The 20,352-nt window shown below is 42.7% G+C and overlaps 1 protein-coding gene across 2 annotated transcripts in view; it reads right to left on the reverse strand.

Moving 5' to 3' along the window:
- Window positions 1-11,604, reverse strand: part of EGF (epidermal growth factor) — a 98,814-nt gene extending 87,210 nt beyond the window's left edge. For both annotated transcript variants that reach the window (XM_039542322.1, XM_039542321.1), the window contains exon 1: window positions 11,021-11,604. In XM_039542322.1, coding sequence (XP_039398256.1) covers window positions 11,021-11,147 — 127 coding nt within the window. In that variant the 5' untranslated portion in view covers window positions 11,148-11,604. The remainder of the gene's footprint in view (window positions 1-11,020) is intronic.
- Between the last annotated feature and the right edge of the window lie 8,748 nt (window positions 11,605-20,352).

A 20,352-nucleotide genomic window follows, 5' to 3' on the forward strand; every position in this document is an offset into this window, starting at 1 on the left:
CTCTCAGAGAGCAGCTGGAAAAGCCTCAGCAAGAGGTTTCTTGGGAGCATGCCATCCTCAGGTAGAGGGAGCATGGCAGCGTAGGGTCCTGGTCTGTGCAGGGCTTCTATTAACATCCGTGACACGCCTCAGGGTGATGTCGTTGTGGAAGTGCTGCATCTAATTAGTGGAATTAGTGTACTGTTACTATTGTGCATGGTAGACTTTTACTTTGCATAAGAATGACAACAGAGTTTTACTTTGCATAAGAATGACCTCGCTTAACAGAGTTTTACTTTGCATAAGAATGACAACAGCCACGTGTTGCAGGCCTCAGAGGAAAAGCATACAGGTCACTGGCGGGAGATGCCATCTTTTCTGCTTTGCACATTGCCTCCAGCAGGAGAGCACAGCTAAGCACTATCTGATAAGCAGTCTGTACTGTAAGGCTTACCAGGACTTTGTGCAAGAGGATGCAGCTGTCTCTCAAATCTCGGACTAGTTCCGAGATCTCCTGAGACTTGGTTCCCTGTTTGGTCTTCTTAACTGAAAATGACTAGACTGTGTTTACTGTTGGCAAACATGTATTTGTTCAAGGAAATCACCTACTTTTTCACACACTTGGCGCATCCTTCACGGACTGCCCCCATCGCAGAGGCTGGCTCAGATTAGAAAGAAAACATGTTCCAGGAACTGATGGCCAGCTCCAGAGCAGAGGCGGCAGAGCAGAGACAGTCGAGGAGAGCCTGTGTCAGCAGCATCGCACACACCTGGAACGGGAGGATAGGTGGCGGCAGGAAGACCAGCAGGCGACTCAACGCTGCTTGGTCTAATGAGGGCGCCTTGTAGATGTTCTGCAAGACCGCAGTCAGGAGGAGAGAGCCCCTGCAGTGCATCTGCAACCGCCCTCCAACGCCAAGAAGTCCTGTCCTCACCCAAAGTGACAAGACGGAGGGATAATGTTAGAGACAACTGTCTTTCTTTACAGCATCAACCAGTCCCAACTCCAAGTTCAAACCCCCACTGTGTATTACATTATTAAAAGCGGTTTGGTGTTACTGACTGTTACGTTTCTGGTGTCAGAAGACTTTCTGTTGTTCTGTGGGAATGTCACTGCATAGCCCACAGTGCCATGCTACAGACTTGGCTGCAGGGTCAACTGCAGGGCACACACAGACTGCAGACACTAGGCACCAGGGACAGTCTGTGTGTGTATGCTGCCCCGGTCTTTCCTTGATGTGTATGCTTGTGCAGGGTCCTGGTGCCTGACATCCCGAATGTAAAGGCAGGCTTCCCTTCACATGCATTTGGACCGTAGTCACGATCCTCCCGGTGCCCCGAGCCCCAAAAGAGACCTCATCCAGGGGCAGATACTCACCCTTCCCCACACCCCTCACCCTTCCAACGCCCAAACCCACAGCCGTCATGGTAACCCCTATCCAAGGACGGCACCTCCTTCCTGCAAACCCACCCATCAGTGCACACCTTAACCAGCACAGAATGCTTCCATGTTTCAACGAAGAAACAGAAATGCAAAGTCAACGAAAGATTTATTATTAATTACTAAAACATGTCCTTAGTTTTAAAACGTCCTTGGGAAGTGGGGCAAACTTGGTTTATGATCAGGCTCTCTTAAAATCAAGTGGACAGTCACAGGTTACCCTGCTCAAAGCCTCCCTGATGCATATCGCTTCCGCTGGGATATTCTCTCAGCACGGGTGTCTGGCTGATCATAAACAGCAGCCAGGCGATTTGCCTCAACCTCTTGCTCTCACAGAGATTGTGGAGCACACAGCAAGCAGCAATAACTACGGGGATATTCTTTTCGCTGATGTCTCCGCCATCTCCGCACACTCCACCACCATTCTGCACTTGCTCAGCCGGTAGTTGAAGAGTTCCTTTTCAGTGTCCAAGGCGCCTGTATAGGGCTTCATGAGCCAGGGCATTAGCGGTAGGCCGGGTCCCCGAGGATCACTGTAGGCATCTGCACATCCCCAACCGTTATTTTGTGGTCCGGGAAGAAAGTGCCTGCCTGGAGGCGTCTAAACAGACCAGAGTTCCTGAACACCATGAACCTTGCCCGCCCACCCGACGTTGATGTTGGTAATATGGTCCACCACAGCTTGCAGCACCATTGAAAAGTAGCCCTTCGGTTAATGTACTCGCTGGCCTGGTGGGCTGGTGCCAGGATAGGGATGTGAGTCCCATCTATAGCCCCACCGCAGTTTGGGAATCCCATCGGCCATCTATGATGACCTGGACATTTCCGACAGTCACTACCTTTGAGAGCAGTTGCTCAACGATTGCGTGGGCTACTTGAATGACAGCAATCCCCACGGTAGATTTGCCCACGCCAAAGTGGTTCGCTACTGACCGGTAGCTGTCTGGCGTGGCAAGTTTCCAGAGGGCTATGGCCACTCGCTTCTGCACAGTCAGGGCTGCTCGCATCCTTGTGTCCTGGCGCTTCAGGGCAGGGGACAGCAAGTCACACAGTTCAAGGAAAGTGTCCTTACGCATCCTGAAGTTTCGCAGCCACTCTGTGTCATCCCAGACCTGCAGCACTATGCGGTCCCACCAGTCTGTGCTTGTTTCGGCCCAGAATCGCCGTTCCACACCATGAACTTGACCCATTGCCACCATGATCTCCACTGCTGCTTTCTGAGAGGTCTGCGCCACTCTCCTCACGGAGCCTCTCGCCCGGTTTCTCAGCATCTGACTGTGGAAGAGGTGGACGATAACGTGCGAGTTGACAACGCCATAAGTGCAGCGATGATCGCAGCGGGCTCCATGCTCGCAGTGCTGTGGCGTCGCGCTGTAACCGACCAGAGAAGGGCGCGAACAGATTTCAAGGAAGAGAGGGAGGCGGGATTGACGGTTCAATGACGACACATTTTTCCCCCAGCATGCATTGGAAATCCCAATGGGCAGCAACTGTGGGATAGCTTCCCACAGTGCACCGCTTCCAAAGTCGAAGCTGGCCCCGTGAATGTGGACTCAGAAGTTCGAATTTGTGTATTTAGTATGGATACACAAATTCGACTTATTAAGGTCGAATCCACAAATTCGACTTAAGTAGATTCGAAATAGTCCTGTAGTGTAGACAAGCCCTCAGAGTGGTAGCCGCGTTAGTCTGTATCAGCAAAAAGAATGAGAAGTACTTGTGGCACCTTAGAGACTAACACATTTATTTGAGCATAAGCTTTCGTGGGCTAAAACCCATTTCATTGGATGCATGCAGTAGAAAATACAGTAGGAAGATATATATACACAGAGGACATGAAAAAAATGAGTGTTGCCATACTAACTATAACAAGAGTAATCAATTAAGGTGAGTTATTATCAGCAGGAGAAAAAAAAACTTTTGTAGTGTAAGCAGAGTCAGGATGAGCTCTACCCTGACATCCAGTGGTAAATTATGAGGAGTGGGCAAAGGAATTTCAAGAATGTGCATTTGCATTGGTAAACCCACTCCACTTAGCATAACACACAGCAGCATGGGATGGTTATTTTCATAGCTGTGGGATCCCCAATTTCTTTGTTATTGGGGATCTCATAACCCTAATTATGTGAATGAGGAACTATGAGACTGCTTTATGACAGAAATGAGTCATGAGACCCACTCTCCACATTTGTCCCCTCAATTGCCTTCAAGCATCTGCCCTCAGCTTCCCGGCACATGTTGCAGAGACTCAAACATTAACCCTAATTATGTGAATGAGGAACTATGAGACTGCTTTATGACAGAAATGACTCAACCTACATTAAATAGTACTTGCTAGACAAGGGACATGGGTTCCAAAACCCAGTGAGGGGAGAGAGGCTGGGGACTGGTGTGTGTACCTGATGGTATGGGCCCCTTTTGAGGGCCTGGAACACCAATTGCACATCCTCCTCTCTCCACTGTTAAAGAGTAGAGCTAATTTTGAATCCTTTAGGAGTCCATCTGGAGGCTGCTGACCTGAGTTCACATTGGGCCAAGGTGGCACTGCGGCTCCTCTACTACAAGTTGAAACCACTAAGAGCTGAAATCACTAAAAGAGCTAAGCTTACTGAGCTGAGATCACTGAGTGGGGGAGCCTGAAGATCGATCGCTAAGCAGCTGGCAGAGCGGAGCAGTCTGCAGCACGTTGGCGCAGCCCGTGGAACAGTGAGCAGTGTGGAGCGGTTCGCGGGGACGGCTGATGCGGTTCACGGGTTGGCTGGAGGAGTGGCACAGTTGATGGAGTGGAGCCAGTCGTGGTGAAGGCTGCAGCAGAACTCCACGGAGAAGCGGGGCAGTCGGCCCTGGCCCACGTAAGGTGTCCCTTAACATCCTGTGTGTGGCCCCCCGCCATTTCCACCCAGGCTGGGGGGGGGGGTAAAACTCTGCAGATAAACTTTTGAACTCTGGGGGTGGCACTGACCAGAGACAGAGACTCTTGGGTTGTTGGACTTTGGGGTGATTGGACTTAAGACCCTAAGGGGGAAAGGACAGTGCCAAATGTACTTGGAGGTGGGCTTTTTGCTTATGGTTTGTGTATAGTCTTGTTTGTGGTGTCTCTCCAAAGTGATGCCGCATTGTTTCCCTCCTTTATTAAAAGGATTTTGCTACACTCGGACTCTGTGCTTGCGAGTGGGGAAGTATTGCCTCCTAGAGATGCCTGGGGGGGTGGTATGTAATTGTCCCAGGTCACTGGGTGGGGGCTCGAGCCGGTTTTGCATTGTGTTATTGAAACGGAACCCCTGGATACTGAACCCGGCCCTTGTTGCTGCCAACTCAGAGGGGCAGAAGGGTTACAATATTAATAACCCAATTCTGCTATCAGAGAATGTTTATTACAATGGCAAAGATGAGGTGCCAGTATTACACAGGGGGACTACTGAATGTATTGGGTCTCAATATGTATGTTCTCAGTGGTATTGCAGTACCAATAAACGATAGCACAGTACTGAATATGGTTGCTCCTCTCTGTGCAAAGTTTAAGAAGTAAAAAGGTTATTTCTTAAACTCCCGGAGAAACTGATCCTAAAACTGCCCACCAGGTGCAACATACATATTCTCCTTCACCTGCACTATTTGTGCCAAAGGGAAGTGCAGCTGACATCCTGCCGGAGCTGCTTTATGTATCCCAGCAACAACTAATGAGAACTTTTCCCTGTGAAAGAAATCGGCTTAGTGAACACAAAGGCTGTCTGCAGTGCTCTGACAGGCAGCTCTAAATAGAAGAATGAGGTGCTGCTCTGTACTCAAAGACTTCTTTATGCAGAGGATGCCTTGAGAGTTGGTGAAAACGATGAATCATGTCATCATGATGCTGGCAGTGCTCAATGCCCTTACACACAAATATTCCAGTTTATTGAGAGTCCTGAGAAATGCTCTGCACAGAGAAGGTGAAGCATTAGCATGCTTGGCAGGGATGCAGAGAAGCAGTCTGTGTGTGAAGGCTGTGAGTCAATCTGCCTTCATTTACTTACAAATGCGACCTCACTGAAGTTTGGCTCCTGTGGAGTTCCACCGGACATCAATTCAGCCCATTATATCTAGTCACCACAACAATTTTATCAACAAGCAAAAATATAAAATTCATTTGAAGGATGAAGAAAATCCAAGGGGTGACCTCTTATACTAAAATTGTACTGTTTAAAGGCCTAAGGAGAGCAAGAAACGCAAAAAGAAATTGCACTACTATGAAGTAGCAGCAGAAACTGGCATGTCAATCTGAGACTGTAACACAGACCTCTTGAGTCTTAGGCTGGTGGAATCTAAGAAGCAGGTGTCAAAATCAATTTTGATGCATTAATTAAGCAAAATAAACAAGCGTGCTGCTTGTCCATCTGTAAAAGACTATGGGCCAGGTTCTCAGTTCTACTTGGGTTACTGTGTGCTATTCCGACCTGCAGAGAAATCTCCAGTGGAAGGGAGACTCCCCACTGGCATAAAGCTGCACAAGTTGCCCTCCACTCAGCATCGGGGGAGAAGACAGTGGCAAAGCAGAGGAGGTCATTTGGTTAGGGGAAAGAAACAGGCAATTTGCTGATCCTCCCCAGCTCCATTGGGAACCTTATTGGTATAAGTCACGGCAGCCCTAGATTCTCTGGAGTCTGCCAACCCAGAATCAGGGAGCCATAATGAGCTCCTAATGTTCACCCCCCCTACAGATGAGCTCAGATGCAGTGGAGGATCAAGGCTAATATTTCTACTGGGCATTGGTAAAAAGACCCCAAGTGTCAGCTTCTTAACCTTCCTCTGACATGTGGACGCTTGACCAGCTTCTCTTGACAGATACACCATATGTCCAAGGCTATTCCAAATATATGCAATAACACAGTGAGCTGTGATAAGCTTGATAGTTCTGCTAACTTTACATCCGGACTGCATCTACTACAGCACCCACAACAATAAAGTACTTGTGGCCAATCTACGAGACATGAGCAATACCCTGGTGATTCTTGCCCCAAGGAGCTTATATCTTTTTCATTCACTCAGTAAAGCACCTAGCACACTTACAGGAATCCTGATTTTGCTATAATAATAATTGCAAACATGTATATCACCTGTCCATTGTTCCCAGAAGGAAGGACGGACCCAGGTTTACTGCATTTATACTACGTGCATGTATTATATTGCTCTGCCATAGACTATTTGTGTGACCGTAGGCAAGTCAATGTGCCTCAGGCCTCCATCTATAAAATTGGGATATAATAGCACTGCCCTACCTCACAGGAGTGTTGTGAGGATAAATATATTAAAGATCAGGATGTTCTGATATACTATGGTAACAGGAGCCATGTAAGTATGATACAGAGATTATCGATCCTTGGACTTTTTCAGTGGAGTAGGGCCAAGGAGGTGGTCTTTGGATCTGAAAGCAGAGTGAATTTAAGCTTTGGTTTGGGTATGAAACTGAATCAGGTTTTGGGCTGAGTATCAACGGTGCAAAATCTCTCAAGCTGCTTTTAAGGGCTATCAACTGAAAATGGCATAAATCTCACAGAGAGAAACTGTACTCATTAGACTTTTTCAATCTTGGACCCAAATCTCAAGAGCATGGCTATGTCTGGGCCAGAACTGGCAAACAGGCTATTTTCAATTTGGGGATGGATCAGGAAAATAAACTGTAAGGGCAAGTTAGTATCCAGGGATTCAGATACACAGCCCTTACCGGTGTTCTGAATCAAACATCCAATTTTGATGCATCTCTACTAGAGCTATGCAAGTAATCAATTTTTTGGATCACTGGCTGAACTGAAAATTTGAAAAAAATCATTTCAGGGCAACATGAAATGAATTTTTCTCAAATGTTTTGACCAGCCAAAAAAGCTTTAAAAAAATTGTTTTGGGTCAAACAAAAAATATTAATTGAGCCCAAAATGCAGGTTTATTTTTGAGGGTTTATTTTTTAAAATAAAATTGAACTACCATTCTAAAACAAAAAAGTTATTCTGAATCGAAATGCTTCATTTAAAAAACACTGAAACTAATTGTGTCAAGTTTTTAAAAAACAGTGTCTGAAAAATTTCACCCAGCTCTAATCATTACTTCCCTTATTTCTCTGTTACTGAACGCATTGTTAATTTTATTATTATTAGCTTGCCTTTTTCCAAGGTAAATCTCATTGTTATTTTTGCCCCTTTTTTTGAAAGAGCTCAGTACTTTCTGAAAATCAGGCCTTTTTAAAAAAGTGTCTCAAGCTAGACACCTAAATTCTGAGGCACCCAGAATCTCTGGCCACTTCTGAAAATCTTGACATAAGATGGACAACACTAATGCCTGCTACTCCTCACCAAACAAAATACTGATGAGGAAAGCTAAGATAGCTTCATTCTATCAGCCTGACTGACCTGTCCCTAGTAAAACACCATCCAAAGCTCCTTTAGACAAGAAATGTTACCCTTGAAGTCAATGTGAGTTGAGAGCACTTGGCACCTTCCAGGAGAAGGCCCCATGAGAGATGTGATATTAGTTTCCAATATTTCCTGGTTACTTCTTGTTCATACCTCATTTTCAACGATGCTCCACATTTTAATCCATAAAGATGGTATTTATTCATATAAAGCCTGATCCAATGCCCACTGAAGCAGTGGGAGTTTTTCAGTTGACTTCAATGATAAGAACCCTGTGGAAAATATCTTCTGTTGACTATTTTCAAGATTCCCATCATGCATTATGAAGGTGAAATGTTTAACTAGCATGGCTGGCAGAAAGTTACTCAACATAAGCAAACAACTGCAGTAGCACATGTACTGCAGCTCTTTCAAAAATATGAGTGATGCAGATAAATGATCGTCTACTGTGCTGGGAATTAAAGCTCCTCTAGAAACCTGACACAGGGTATGCATTCTGATTGTGGTACAAAGGAGCACCACGCTTGTATGGCTGAAACTGCTTTTCCTGTACAGGTGAAAGTTTACATGTTTTCACTAAGATCTGTGAGACAGAGAGAGAGAGGAGTTACCAACTAGTAACTAAGGCCCCAGTCCTGCAGTCTGACTAGGTGCTTCCCTACCCACAAGGGTTCAGGGCCTAAAACCATTAAATTTTTGTAAATGGGGATATAACTTTATAACATACAGAATAAAGTATAGAACATACTCCTCCTCCCCTACAGTTCAGAAGATTTGGTCCAGGGACCGAATAAGCCCTTGTTTTGGTCTCCCTGATTTTTTATTGCTTGTTCCCAATAATCTATGGAGTTCTGGGCTCTGTGGCCCTGCCTTCACTTGAGGGGGCAGGGCCATTCATTGATTCGGTGGATTCAAATAAACTGCCTTACAAAGCTATTTTAAAATATTTAGGGCCAGATTATGATAACTTTACACTAAGTAGCACCTTGATCTTGGAACATCCCTTGAAATCAGCAGAATAATTCAAGGAGTAAAGTACTACAGTGTGAATAAGGATATCACAGGCTAGCCCTGAATCTGTAGTAATAATATTTAACAACAAATCTAGAAAAGCCTGTGTTCTTTCTGATAAAGAGAGAGCTGTTGCAAAAAGCACTAATTATAGAGTTGTTGCCTTCTCATTTTGGTGAAGGCCTTTATGGCTGACATGATGCTGATACATTAACAGGAAAACAGACACTGTCAGAAGCACTGATTAATAACCGATATATTTGTTATGACCTACAGATGACAAAGATGTTTGTCGAGCCCTATCCAGCATTGTCATTGTTCACCGTTTGCCAGTATGAGTCATGAGACCCACTCTCCACATTTGTCCCCTCAGTTGCCTTCAAGCATCTGCCCTCAGCTTCCCGGCACATGTTTGCACAGCACCTTTTCTTTGCTAATCGGATTCGTGTAATTATTGCAGAGACTCAAACATTAACAGTTCTACAGTCACACAACTGAAATCTTGTGTCACAAGAAAATAAAGAGAGGGATTTAAAAAGATCAAAAGCCATTCCACATAAGTGATGTTCTTCACTGCTATGCGCTGTGCCAAATTCTGCCCTCAATAACACCCACGCAACCCCAATAGGCTATAACTGAGGGCAGATTCCAGCCCATTTCATTTCAATTTCTATATACTCTGAACAGCAATATGTTACTTGACATCATACAACATCCATGATCACATAATCTACTCATAGGCTTAGCTACTGCACAAAATACATACTTCTACCAGGTTACCCAGAAAGACTTTATAGCTACAGATTGTATGACTATTTCCTCAGTGTCTTGCTGAGCTACTCGCCAGTTGCTCTGGTGGTTGAGGTGTTTAAAAAAGAAATCTCTCCAAGTACAGTATGAAAAATAGAATGGAGTGTCTCTCATTCTCTATAGAAAAAAAAGAGGAGACAGCAAAGCATTTCTCACTTCTCTGGAGATTAATAAATATAAAGTAAACGTGCAACTGAGTCAACTGCAAGAAAAAGAAGAAAGAATGCATCTTTATAGACTTTTAAACTTCAATGGCCAACATCTGCTCTAAATTATACCCAAGAAACATCCTTCAGTTCAACAGGGTTATTCTCGTGTAAGTGAGGACATAATAGGGCCCAAACAATGTGTTTAGGCATCATTCTGAACTCCCAAAGGAGTGATGAAATGCACCTCAGTCTGTGAAAAGCCTTCAGGTAAGTTTATTATTTGTATACCTTGTAGTTGTATGCCTTGCTCCTTTTCTCTTAACAGTAAGACATTTAGCATGCATGCTTTTGTGTTCTGTTTACAAGTTGCCATTTCTTGGCAGAACATACCAAGAGGCACCTGTTATTAAATCACTGGAATCTTGTCAAGAACTGAGTCAGAGCTTCTGATGCACTAGAAAACCAAGGAAAGGGGTTAGCTTCTAATATTTGGGTTACCTCCTTGAAAACTTCCTCCCTTTTCCTCCCTCCCTTGCCATATAGCCCAATACAGCACTGGCTCTGCCTTTCCACAATCTTAAAGTTGTGTTCTCAACTTCAGGCTGTCAGGAGAAAGGGCTCCCAGTTCATATATCTTAATTTCACTATGAGTGAAACTAATATTACTATGACATCCATTTTCATCAGTGCCTTTTAGCATAACATGATACCAAATAGGTCCTTGACTCATGTAGCGTGAGATATAAGCTAGATATCTTTAAAAAAAGTTCTCTCTCTATGTGTATGTATGTATGTATATATATATATATACACACACACACACACACACACACACACACACAATAATACATATATAGACGTTAGAGAGAGAGAGAGAGAGAGAGAGAGAGAGAGAGAGAGATGTGAGTGTATGTATACACACACACACACTCTACAGAGACACACAAAAACAGAACGGGGTAACCAGGGACAGTTCAAATCTCTTTACTAATAATATTAATCTCTCTCTTATGGATTACTTTCAGATAGCTAAATTGGCATTGGCTAGTTTTGGTATAAAAATAAAGGAATAGCAGTCCTGTTAGTTGTGGGAAACAAAAATATATAAAAGCTGATTTATCGAGCCAATCATAGTAACGCATACACATTACGTAAAAACCAAAAGCACACGAAACTCAGGTAAGAGGATAAAAAAATGCAGATTCCCTTAACATTTGAATGGTCTAAAGTAGAAGTCACTTACTTACCTATACAAGTGGAGTTTTCATTCCCCAATCGGTATCCCCTGGGACAGTTCCAGTGCTGTAAAGCTGAGAGGCTAACAAAATCAATTTTGAAAAATACTGGCAAAAAAGCAGTAAGTACGAGAAACATAATCTTATGCTTTTTGAACTGTCAATAGAGAGCAACTTGCTTGTACTCAGTCATATCCACGACAAGATGAACATGTGTATTCCCAGAGTGTTTCTACAACAGCCAGCTTTATGCAATGGGACATCTTTTCACAATCCCCCACAGATTTTTATCCCTGTCTTGCTTTTCTTGTCACTTCAGTCCCTACTACAACCTTTGAGGAAATTCCAGCAAGATTTCTTCCACACACACGTTTTCTCTCTCTCTCTTTTTTTTTTTTAAGTCAAGTATGAAATGCCTGACACCCTTGCCACAAATTTAACGCAGCTTAAAAGCAAAGCTCCCGAGGATCACTGCAAATTTCTTTGCAACAAGCAAAGCTGTGGAATAAATCTTAAAAACAGAAAAGCTGTGAAACTGCCCACCACAGACCTTAAATGAGTTTGGGGGTAGCTATCTATAGGTATTATCCCTCCTAAAAGATAGTTTCTCTTTATATACAAACTTGGAATGACTCCCCATTCCTTTTTAAAGCTGTGCTTGCCCCACCTCTTCTCTTTTTAGTGCCACTTGAGTGAAGCCTGTGTTTGCAAATAGTAATGTTGTCAGTTCTATACTACAGGGAAGCCAGCCAAAGTGCAGATATCTCACCGTGCATAATAAATACTCAGTATTTAAAAAAAGCAGTGTCTGGTGCCTAGCAGGTACCTGCTTAACAGTGGCTGTACTTTAGCTTCTCAGCAGCTGTATCCAGACTCACACTATCATAGAATCATAGAATCTCAGGGTTGGACGGGACCTCAGGACCTATGCTATGTACAGTCATGATTATGAATAACTCATATTAATAACATCATGTGTTTCATTACCACAAACAAACTTTATCCTAAATACATATTTGTGCATAAACAGAAAAAAATATAGTCTTCCAGTTTCCCTGATGTCTATTTTTGCCTGGAAAGGCGGATTATATTAGGGTCAAATTCCGAACTGGCAACCACTTACATCGGTCTGAATTTGGCCAATTGTTCTTTCACAGTCACAGGCAGATAGCTACTGTCAGATACTGAGACAATATGTGGTCTGATTCAGCCCTGTTTTGCACCTGCTGTAGTCGTTGATATCTGTGCACGGAGGCTACTGTTCTGACACAGTGGCCTTTTACACTCACTTTTCACAGGAGTAAATGACTACAAGATGCTAGGTAATGATGAATCAGGCTCACTTTCTTCCTGCTGCTCCAAAAATCCCTGACATATAAGCATTACGGAACCAATTCAGCGAAGAACTTAAACACATCCCTAAGTGATTTGCTGAATATGGATGGATTTAAATGCGCTAAAATTTAAATAGCTGCTTAAGTGCTTTGATGAACTGGGGCCTGTTACACTAATTATTGTGCGGTGTTTGGTTTTTATATTATTCTTACTGCATTATTTTGGAATAAATACTCTGATGATGCAGCAGCTGGGAACACTGGCAGCACCAGAACCCAGCACAGCTGTATGCTAGTCCATCCCTGGGAATTTTTTTTTTAATATTTGCTTGAATTGACGAAACTTGTGGACTTGTACTGATTGAAAATAAGAACCATGAAACATTGATTTGAAGCTGTGTAACTCTCTGCCAAGAGCAACTGTGTGAAACTGTTTCTTGATGTTGATATCCATGCATAGTAATGTTCTGCTTGCTTAATCCACTGCCTTCCTTGCAAGAACAGGGGAAAGCCACTAATTAAATCTGTACTGACAAATGCAAACCTTGTTTTCCTGTAAGATATTCATAACTGGATTCACAACTGTGTGCACTATAAACCAAAAGTAATGTCAATTATAAAGGGCCAGAAACTGCAGCCCTGACTCCTGCTGAATAGCACTCACCCATGCAAAAAGCCCTATTGAATTCAATGGGACTACTGGTGTGAACGAGAGGTATTCACTAAAGGATGGGGTTTGCAGAATCTGCTGTAAATTGTGATGTTCACCCATTAGTACTTTTCCACTAACAAAATGACTTTGGGTCATGGCTTTACCTCCCCTCTTCCCCCATATTCTCTTCTAAGTTCAAGTTGGGGCGGGAGGGGGGGGGGATAGTGCCTGAGCAGCACTAAAGGAATGCATCACTTCTCTGTGAGTAATCACCAGGGAGTGTTTGCCAAGCTGTGAGGCGGGCCCCCCCCGAAGAGTGCTGACCTCCTCCAGGTCAGGCTCACACAATCCCACAAAGAAGGAGGGGAAAAAAATGAATAATCTCTCCCTCTTCCTTAGAACCAGGGCCAATTTTATTCCTGAGACACTCATTCTCTCAATCTCCCCTTTACCACACATGGCTCTATTCAACCTCTCCTCCATCTTTTACCCTGATTATTTACTCTATCTTCCCTTTACCCAAACACATGCTCAGACGGGAGGCCCATGGATTTTTGTTTTCCCTTCCATCTCAGATCCCAGATAGTGGGTGGGAGAAAGGAGAAAGTTTGAACAGCCAACCACAGAACAACCTTTACCTTAGGCAAAGCCCCTTTCAGTGCAGTCAGACGACAGCAGACCCCCAGTCACCCATTAATTTCAGGACTGTTTTATAAACCTAGAGGATCCCAAAAAACTGGAGAGAAGCTCTCTCAGTGGTGGCATTTTCCATCTCCAAAAGCTAGATCTGCCTCAGACTTGACAAAACCAGAAGTGAATACCTAATATTAGTTACTGAAATCTGAACAAAAGAGATCATGCCTTGTTTCCTTAGTCCAAAGTAGGAATTTCCAAGACAGAGAGGAAATTGAACATATTGTCTTGTCTCACAAGATTCAAATGAACTTTCCAAATGCACCATGGGCTGTTTGCTACAGCATCCCATTTTTAAAATGTCTGTGGTAATACAGGGAGTGCACTGGACTGGGTCTCAGGAGACCTGGATTATATTCTTGTCTCTGCCACTGGCCAGCTGAGTAACTTTAGGCAATTCAGTCTGGCCCTGATTTTGAAAGCTATTTAGACATCACTGTACTCAGCATTGCAGTGCCAGATTTAGGTGCCTAAATCTCATTTTCAAAAGGGATTTAGACACATAGGAGCCTAAATCCCATCAGCTACCAATGGGATTTTGGCTCCTTCGGTGCTTAAATCCCTTTTTAAAATATATTTAGGCTCCTAAATCAGTTAGGCATTGCAAGGCTGAGTGCAGCAATGTCTAAATACTTTTAGAAACCCGGGCCTTAGCCTCACCATGCCTCAGTTTCCCTATTGGTAAAATAGAGATGGGAATACTGATCACCTTTGTGATATACAGATGAAAAGCACTATATAAGAGAGAGATGGTAATATTATTTAGTGCTTAGGAGAGAAATGCTGCAACAAGGGAGCAGAGATGTTGTAATCAGGACCATTACTTCCTGATGGTCAAGGATGCGAAACATGTAGTGGCTGTTTATAGAGTGACTGTCACTGGGGAACTGAGGAACAGTCCTGCACAGAAAAGCCCAAAAGCCAGCTTCTGGCTCCTCCCCAGTGGCCCTGAGTTGTAGAAGCTCCAGGTACAGAATGCCTATTGAAGCTGAATTCTCTCAGCCAGGGTCGTGCCAGGGAATCAACTCCACAACAGTAGCAGAGGGATTCAAGTGCACCTCACTATAATGAGGTTCTCTGCTAACCTTCAGGAAAAATGGGTGATGTATTTGTTAACGTGCCGTTTCCTACCCACCGAGCGCTTACCTGGATCTCTGGAATTACTACCACAGTGGAAAACACTTTCAATGACCATGACTGTGCTGAAGACACTACTGAGTAGTGCTCACTTCAATCTCACACTTATTGGTCATATGATCAACAAGCTGAAAGTGTATGTCAGACAGCTTTAACATGGGGCAGATGCAAGGAATATAAATCTGCATGCTATTCCATACACCACAGGCAAAGCAGGAGGGGCACAGAGTGAGACACATATTTTCATGTTCTCTGGGCATACAACTGAAAGCCAGAGCTTTTTGAAATCTAATGACACGGATCTTTCTGCGGCCTTAGGCAGAACTCTGCCTAAATTTCCTCATCGGTAAATGGGGGATAATACTGTCATAATACTGAGATGTCATGAAGATTAATTAATTGATATTTGTAAAGGACTTTAATAATGAAAAGCATTAGGAATACTAAGTATTATTATGCTTCCTGTCCTCACTATTTATTTCGCAATAATTCATGTGCCAAACACCTCACTTGATTTAGTTTTCACTGCTTGAATTCTATATTTTTTCTGTTATAATTTTAAAAATTTCCTCTTACTAATAGGATCTTCTGTTAAAAAAAATCTTAAGGCAAAAAAGCCATGAAAAAGTTCTTACACTAACAGCAATTACAGCATTAGCTGTAACTTGCATCATCAACTTTAGGCACTTTCACTTTTTTAATTTTGACTTGTAGGCTTTCACATGGTGCCTGACAACTATCATCATGCATAGTTACTTCTCCAGATAGAAGATATTCAAAGGAATTCACAAGTAATTCAAAGAGGTGTCATTTTCTGAAAGTTATAATTTTTGTAAAATGTAATATAATAGCTAGACAGTTTACTAGAACACCATATTAACATGCTAGAGAAACAATTTAGTGATCTGCTTATTTATGATATAGGTAGAGCCCACTGTGTTATTTTGTCTGGTGACGCTTTAGATCTCTCTGTTAGATGACTACACTATAACAGCTAAGCATCAGGTTTTGGAATACCACCACTCCCTGGAGCCAAATGGCTCAAATTGAAGCAGACCTTCATTATTCTGAGTTGCTATAGATACATTAAAGTTCAGTACCATCTACCATGTGAGGATATTTAGGATGAGACCTAAAACCTGAGTATAGGACTGCTTGTGTGGCTGACAGCACTCTTCCTCATCTCACTGTCCTTGGTCAAAAATGTATCCTCCCCCATAGTAGTAAAATGATTCCTACTCTATGTATCTGAACACAGACATGCTGCGAGATCCTTCGGGATGAAATCTGGCACTGATCTTCAGAGCAGCTGAGCACTCAACACTTCCATTGAAGTCAATGGGAGCTGCAGTGATTAGAATTTTGGACTATCAGAACACATTTGTATTCTGTAGGCAAATATCAGATGCATTGCTACTCTGTGTGGGCACCTTTTTTCCCCATGAGTTCTGGCTGGGGAGATGGATAATTAACATAACTACATAATTATTTAAAGCCAATTTCAGTCTGTGGATTGCAAACCTCTGCAGATGACTCACTTTCTCTCTCTCCTCACCTGTAGGGCTTGTTCCTCTCTAGTAAATAAATGTCTGAGTCTATTCTAAGGTTTTCTTTACAAACTCTTCCTGAGAAATCTGGCATGGTATCGCTTGATTAGTTTCATGAATTAGCTCCCTTTACTCTGACAAGTTTGTGTGCCCTCATATCTCCAGCTAGCTTGATTCTCGGCTAACTTACACCAGCTTGACACAGGTAAATGTATGTGTTTGTGTGCAACTGGGCTGAGAGGAGAATCAAAACACATATGAGGACACACATATAGATACACACATTTACCAAAGGATCCTGTAGGGTTCCTAATTTATGTCTAGTTAAATCAGACACTGTCCATAATACTATGGCAGATTACAAATGAACAGATGTAGACAAACATCATTGTAGGCCAGTTTTTCCAGAGTAAAAAATAAACAGCGCCTCTTTCCACTGTCATGGCTGCGACTGGCTGAGAACTCCTTGGGGGGAGATGGCAAGACATTCTTAGTGAAGGGTGCCAACTCTGGCACTCTCTTCCTCCTACAGTTAAGTAGAGCCTTTGTTGATGACTTTCTGAGCACAGTGAAAGTTCTATTCATTTCATTTAGCATTTCCCTTATTTGGGCATTCAGCTGGGGCAGAAGGGATTGGTTTGTGGGGGTGAGGGTGGCAGAGAGCAGGATTGATAAAATGTGTTGCCAATTGCTGGCAATATTTATCTATTTTTAATTGTGTATTGAGTAAACAGTGAGGTGACCTTGGGATGCAGAAAATTTCTAATGAATAAATATTTGAGTTGAAGAACCTCCTGAAGAATCCACCTAAGGCAGAGTCTTGCACTGAAAAGTGAGGAAAGCTAGCTGCAATGCAATTTATTCATCTCAAGTAACATTAAGGGCACTGCATAGATCTAAGGTGGAAAATATATGGTTATTTGGATCCTTCCCTATTCATCATCAGAGTCTTCTATGTGGATCTGCTATACCATATTAGGAAGTAATTACAGTTGGTCAGGGAAGGGGCATCTCATCGGCAAGGGGCCCAGCCATACACAAAGCAGTTTGACCTGACACAACTTCAGAAGCAGCCTCACAGCTGCCAAGAGACAATGCCAAAGAGCCTATCATGGACCTCAAATGCCACTGTGAGAACGATATCCCGGAACTTGGCATCCAAGACACACCCTGTTTGAGGCCACAGCTGTCAATTCTCCTCTTGGGGAAAGACAAGAAAAAGAGAGCAGGGTGGGAAGAAAGGCTGCAGTACTTGGTGCTGGCACAACTTATACCTGATTCTTAAAGGGCACTGATGGTTTATCAAATAAACTCGCTGCTTATTTTAAATCTGCAGACAGGCATCTTATTATTGGGCTGTATCCCGCCAGTGAGAGTTAGAGCAGCTGCTAACTTACACAAGAGTCTAACCCAGCATCTGGCAGCCCTGGGAGGGCAAAGGTGGCATCAGGCACTGCTCAGCCATTATATACAGAAATGAAAGGGAAAAAATAAAGTCTACAACACGTAGTTCTCAGCCTGCTGCATCTGTATGTACGCTGAGCATCAAGCATTCTGTTTTCCTCTCTGGCACAGACTTCCTGTGTGATTTTGGGTAGGTCACAGTCTCTCCCCACCTCAGTTTCCTTACCTATACAAGGAGGGATAATGATACTTCCCCTCCCTCAAAAGACTGCTTGAGGCTTAGCTCATTAACATTTGTCAAGTGCGCTGATGGAAGCTGCAATTCCAAAGTGCAAAGCACTTGTTATAATGTATTACTATGAATGGTATACTACACAGAGAAAACGAAATATGAGGGGAAACAAAAAGAAAACATCCAGTTAGGATTATACCGTATTTGCATTTGGGAAAAGTACTGATGAATTGTACAATGAGTATGATATGGTATTATCATAACATTTCTGTAAGGCACTGAGAACTACTAAATATTATGTAATGTCCCTTAACAGTAAGTATCTTGAATATAAATATCTACATTATGGTAAAATATATTAATGTTTTATTTGAGATATGTAAATATTTTTACTGCATACTGAAATCATTACACTGTATATGGGAAGCTAAGAGCAAAACGGGTTAACTATGTAAAGTCCCTATATACACTGAGATAAGGCAACCCACAAAGGAGCCCTCTGTGATTTTACTAAATCTAGCAGCCCACATCTCTACAAAAGTACCAAGGTAGCCAAAAATAACCTGGTAACATTTCTCAGTGATCACTGGTTTGTACACTATATAGAAAGCTACCTCATTCTCTCGTGTCATTTCATTAGATACCTCTATTACAAATTACGGTGTTTTATTTACTGTAATAGCCCCAAAGTACAGTAGCTACCATTTTCAAGAGTGTTCCAAATACTGTAGTATCACTGTTACAAACAAGAGTGTTTGGGGCTGTTCTGTAATATATTATAGTATTTACAGTCATGCTCAATGGGGTACAGTTTCAAAATGGAGTTACAGACTCAAATCCTTCTCCGCCAGGAAAGCGGGAAAGGGTTAGGTGTACCACCTCTCAGGCAATGCTTTGAAAATTAACCCTCTGTGTCCACTTTTCTAAAATGAAACAAGACTCTAGTAAGGGGAGAGGGGCGGGGAAATTCTATTCTGAGAGTTTGCATGTGTTTCCAAATGCTACTCCATTTGCGTGTATGGAGTTTGCCTGCCTTATTTGGAGCTTGGCTCCCAGGCAATGCAGAACATGTTGTTAAAAAAAAAAAAAGATTAAATACCTAAAATACCTGGATCAAATAGGAAAATTCTAATAATATCTCAATATCCATAGACAGACATCTCAGGACCTACCTTAAGCATGTTGGCATGAAAGTCACAAACCAATTCCTGTGTGAATTCTCAGTGTTCACAATCTCTTGATGCTACAAACATGTGGACCTTGGGCGTGGGCTCTCATCATGTTGCTGGAGCACATGCTCTTCTTCATGCTCTAGGATTAAGGATCTGGAGTGACAGCTCTTCCCCTCTAGCTATACAGCATATAGGAACTGATCATGCTCAAGTCAACGGCAAAACTCCCATGGATTTCAATAAACAGAAAACTAAATCTATCTACAGCAAAGGGACAGATTCTCAGCTAGTGTAAATCAGTGTGGCTCCACTGAAGTAAATGTTTTTTCAATGGTATTGTGAATCTGTCAGGATGACAATGGGTCTTTTGAGAACAGGATATTTTAGCCTTATGTTCTGCACATTGTTGGTTTTTATTATTTATTATTAATTTCATAATTTAAAATGCATTTGCCCTAAATCTAAAAGCCTTATTCCATCTTAGAGTCAAAACTCCCACTGATGTCAAAACATGCTTTGCTTGAGGAAGGATTGAATAAAACCAGATTAAGACTTTAGGATTTGGCCTTTACTGTATGTTATTTTATACCCGAGTCCATTCTAGGCTGTCAGAGATTGTAGCCATTTCTGCATGTCTCTTTCATTTGTATGGGAGGGTTCAGTGACCACAGCAGCAAGCGATTGAGGTCAAAATGTCTAGTCCCTGCTACCAATAAAATCACGTGTTATTTAACATGCAGATTACTCTTCAGAAACATGAGTTAGTGAAAATATTTTAAATTGACAAGTGCTATTTTGGATCAAGTACAGTCTCACAGTTACCAGCACCTCAACCATAAAATGAAGGAGAGGGAAAATTCCATTAAACAAGGAAGAATTCAAAACCAGAAAGCAATCCGAAGTGTTGTGGGGCGAGCTGTTTGCGTAGAAATGCTGAGTGGTTAGTAGGCTTTGAGCGTGCAGTTACATCCAGTAATAACAGCTGCTGTTGTCCATATTTTTCTTCATCAGACTGGGATCAGGATTGGATCCCCTGGTTTAGGCTTTGGGGTACATTCAGATGGTTAAAGAAGGTAGAGTTCCTAGACTTGGCACATCAGCCTCACATTCTTAATGCAGAGCTACACACAATGAAGATTTATCTCTGAAGGTGGCAGAATTGTTCTGAACTTT

Source organism: Mauremys reevesii, linkage group 5, assembly GCF_016161935.1.
Source record: "Mauremys reevesii isolate NIE-2019 linkage group 5, ASM1616193v1, whole genome shotgun sequence".
NCBI classification, from domain to species: domain Eukaryota; kingdom Metazoa; phylum Chordata; order Testudines; family Geoemydidae; genus Mauremys; species Mauremys reevesii.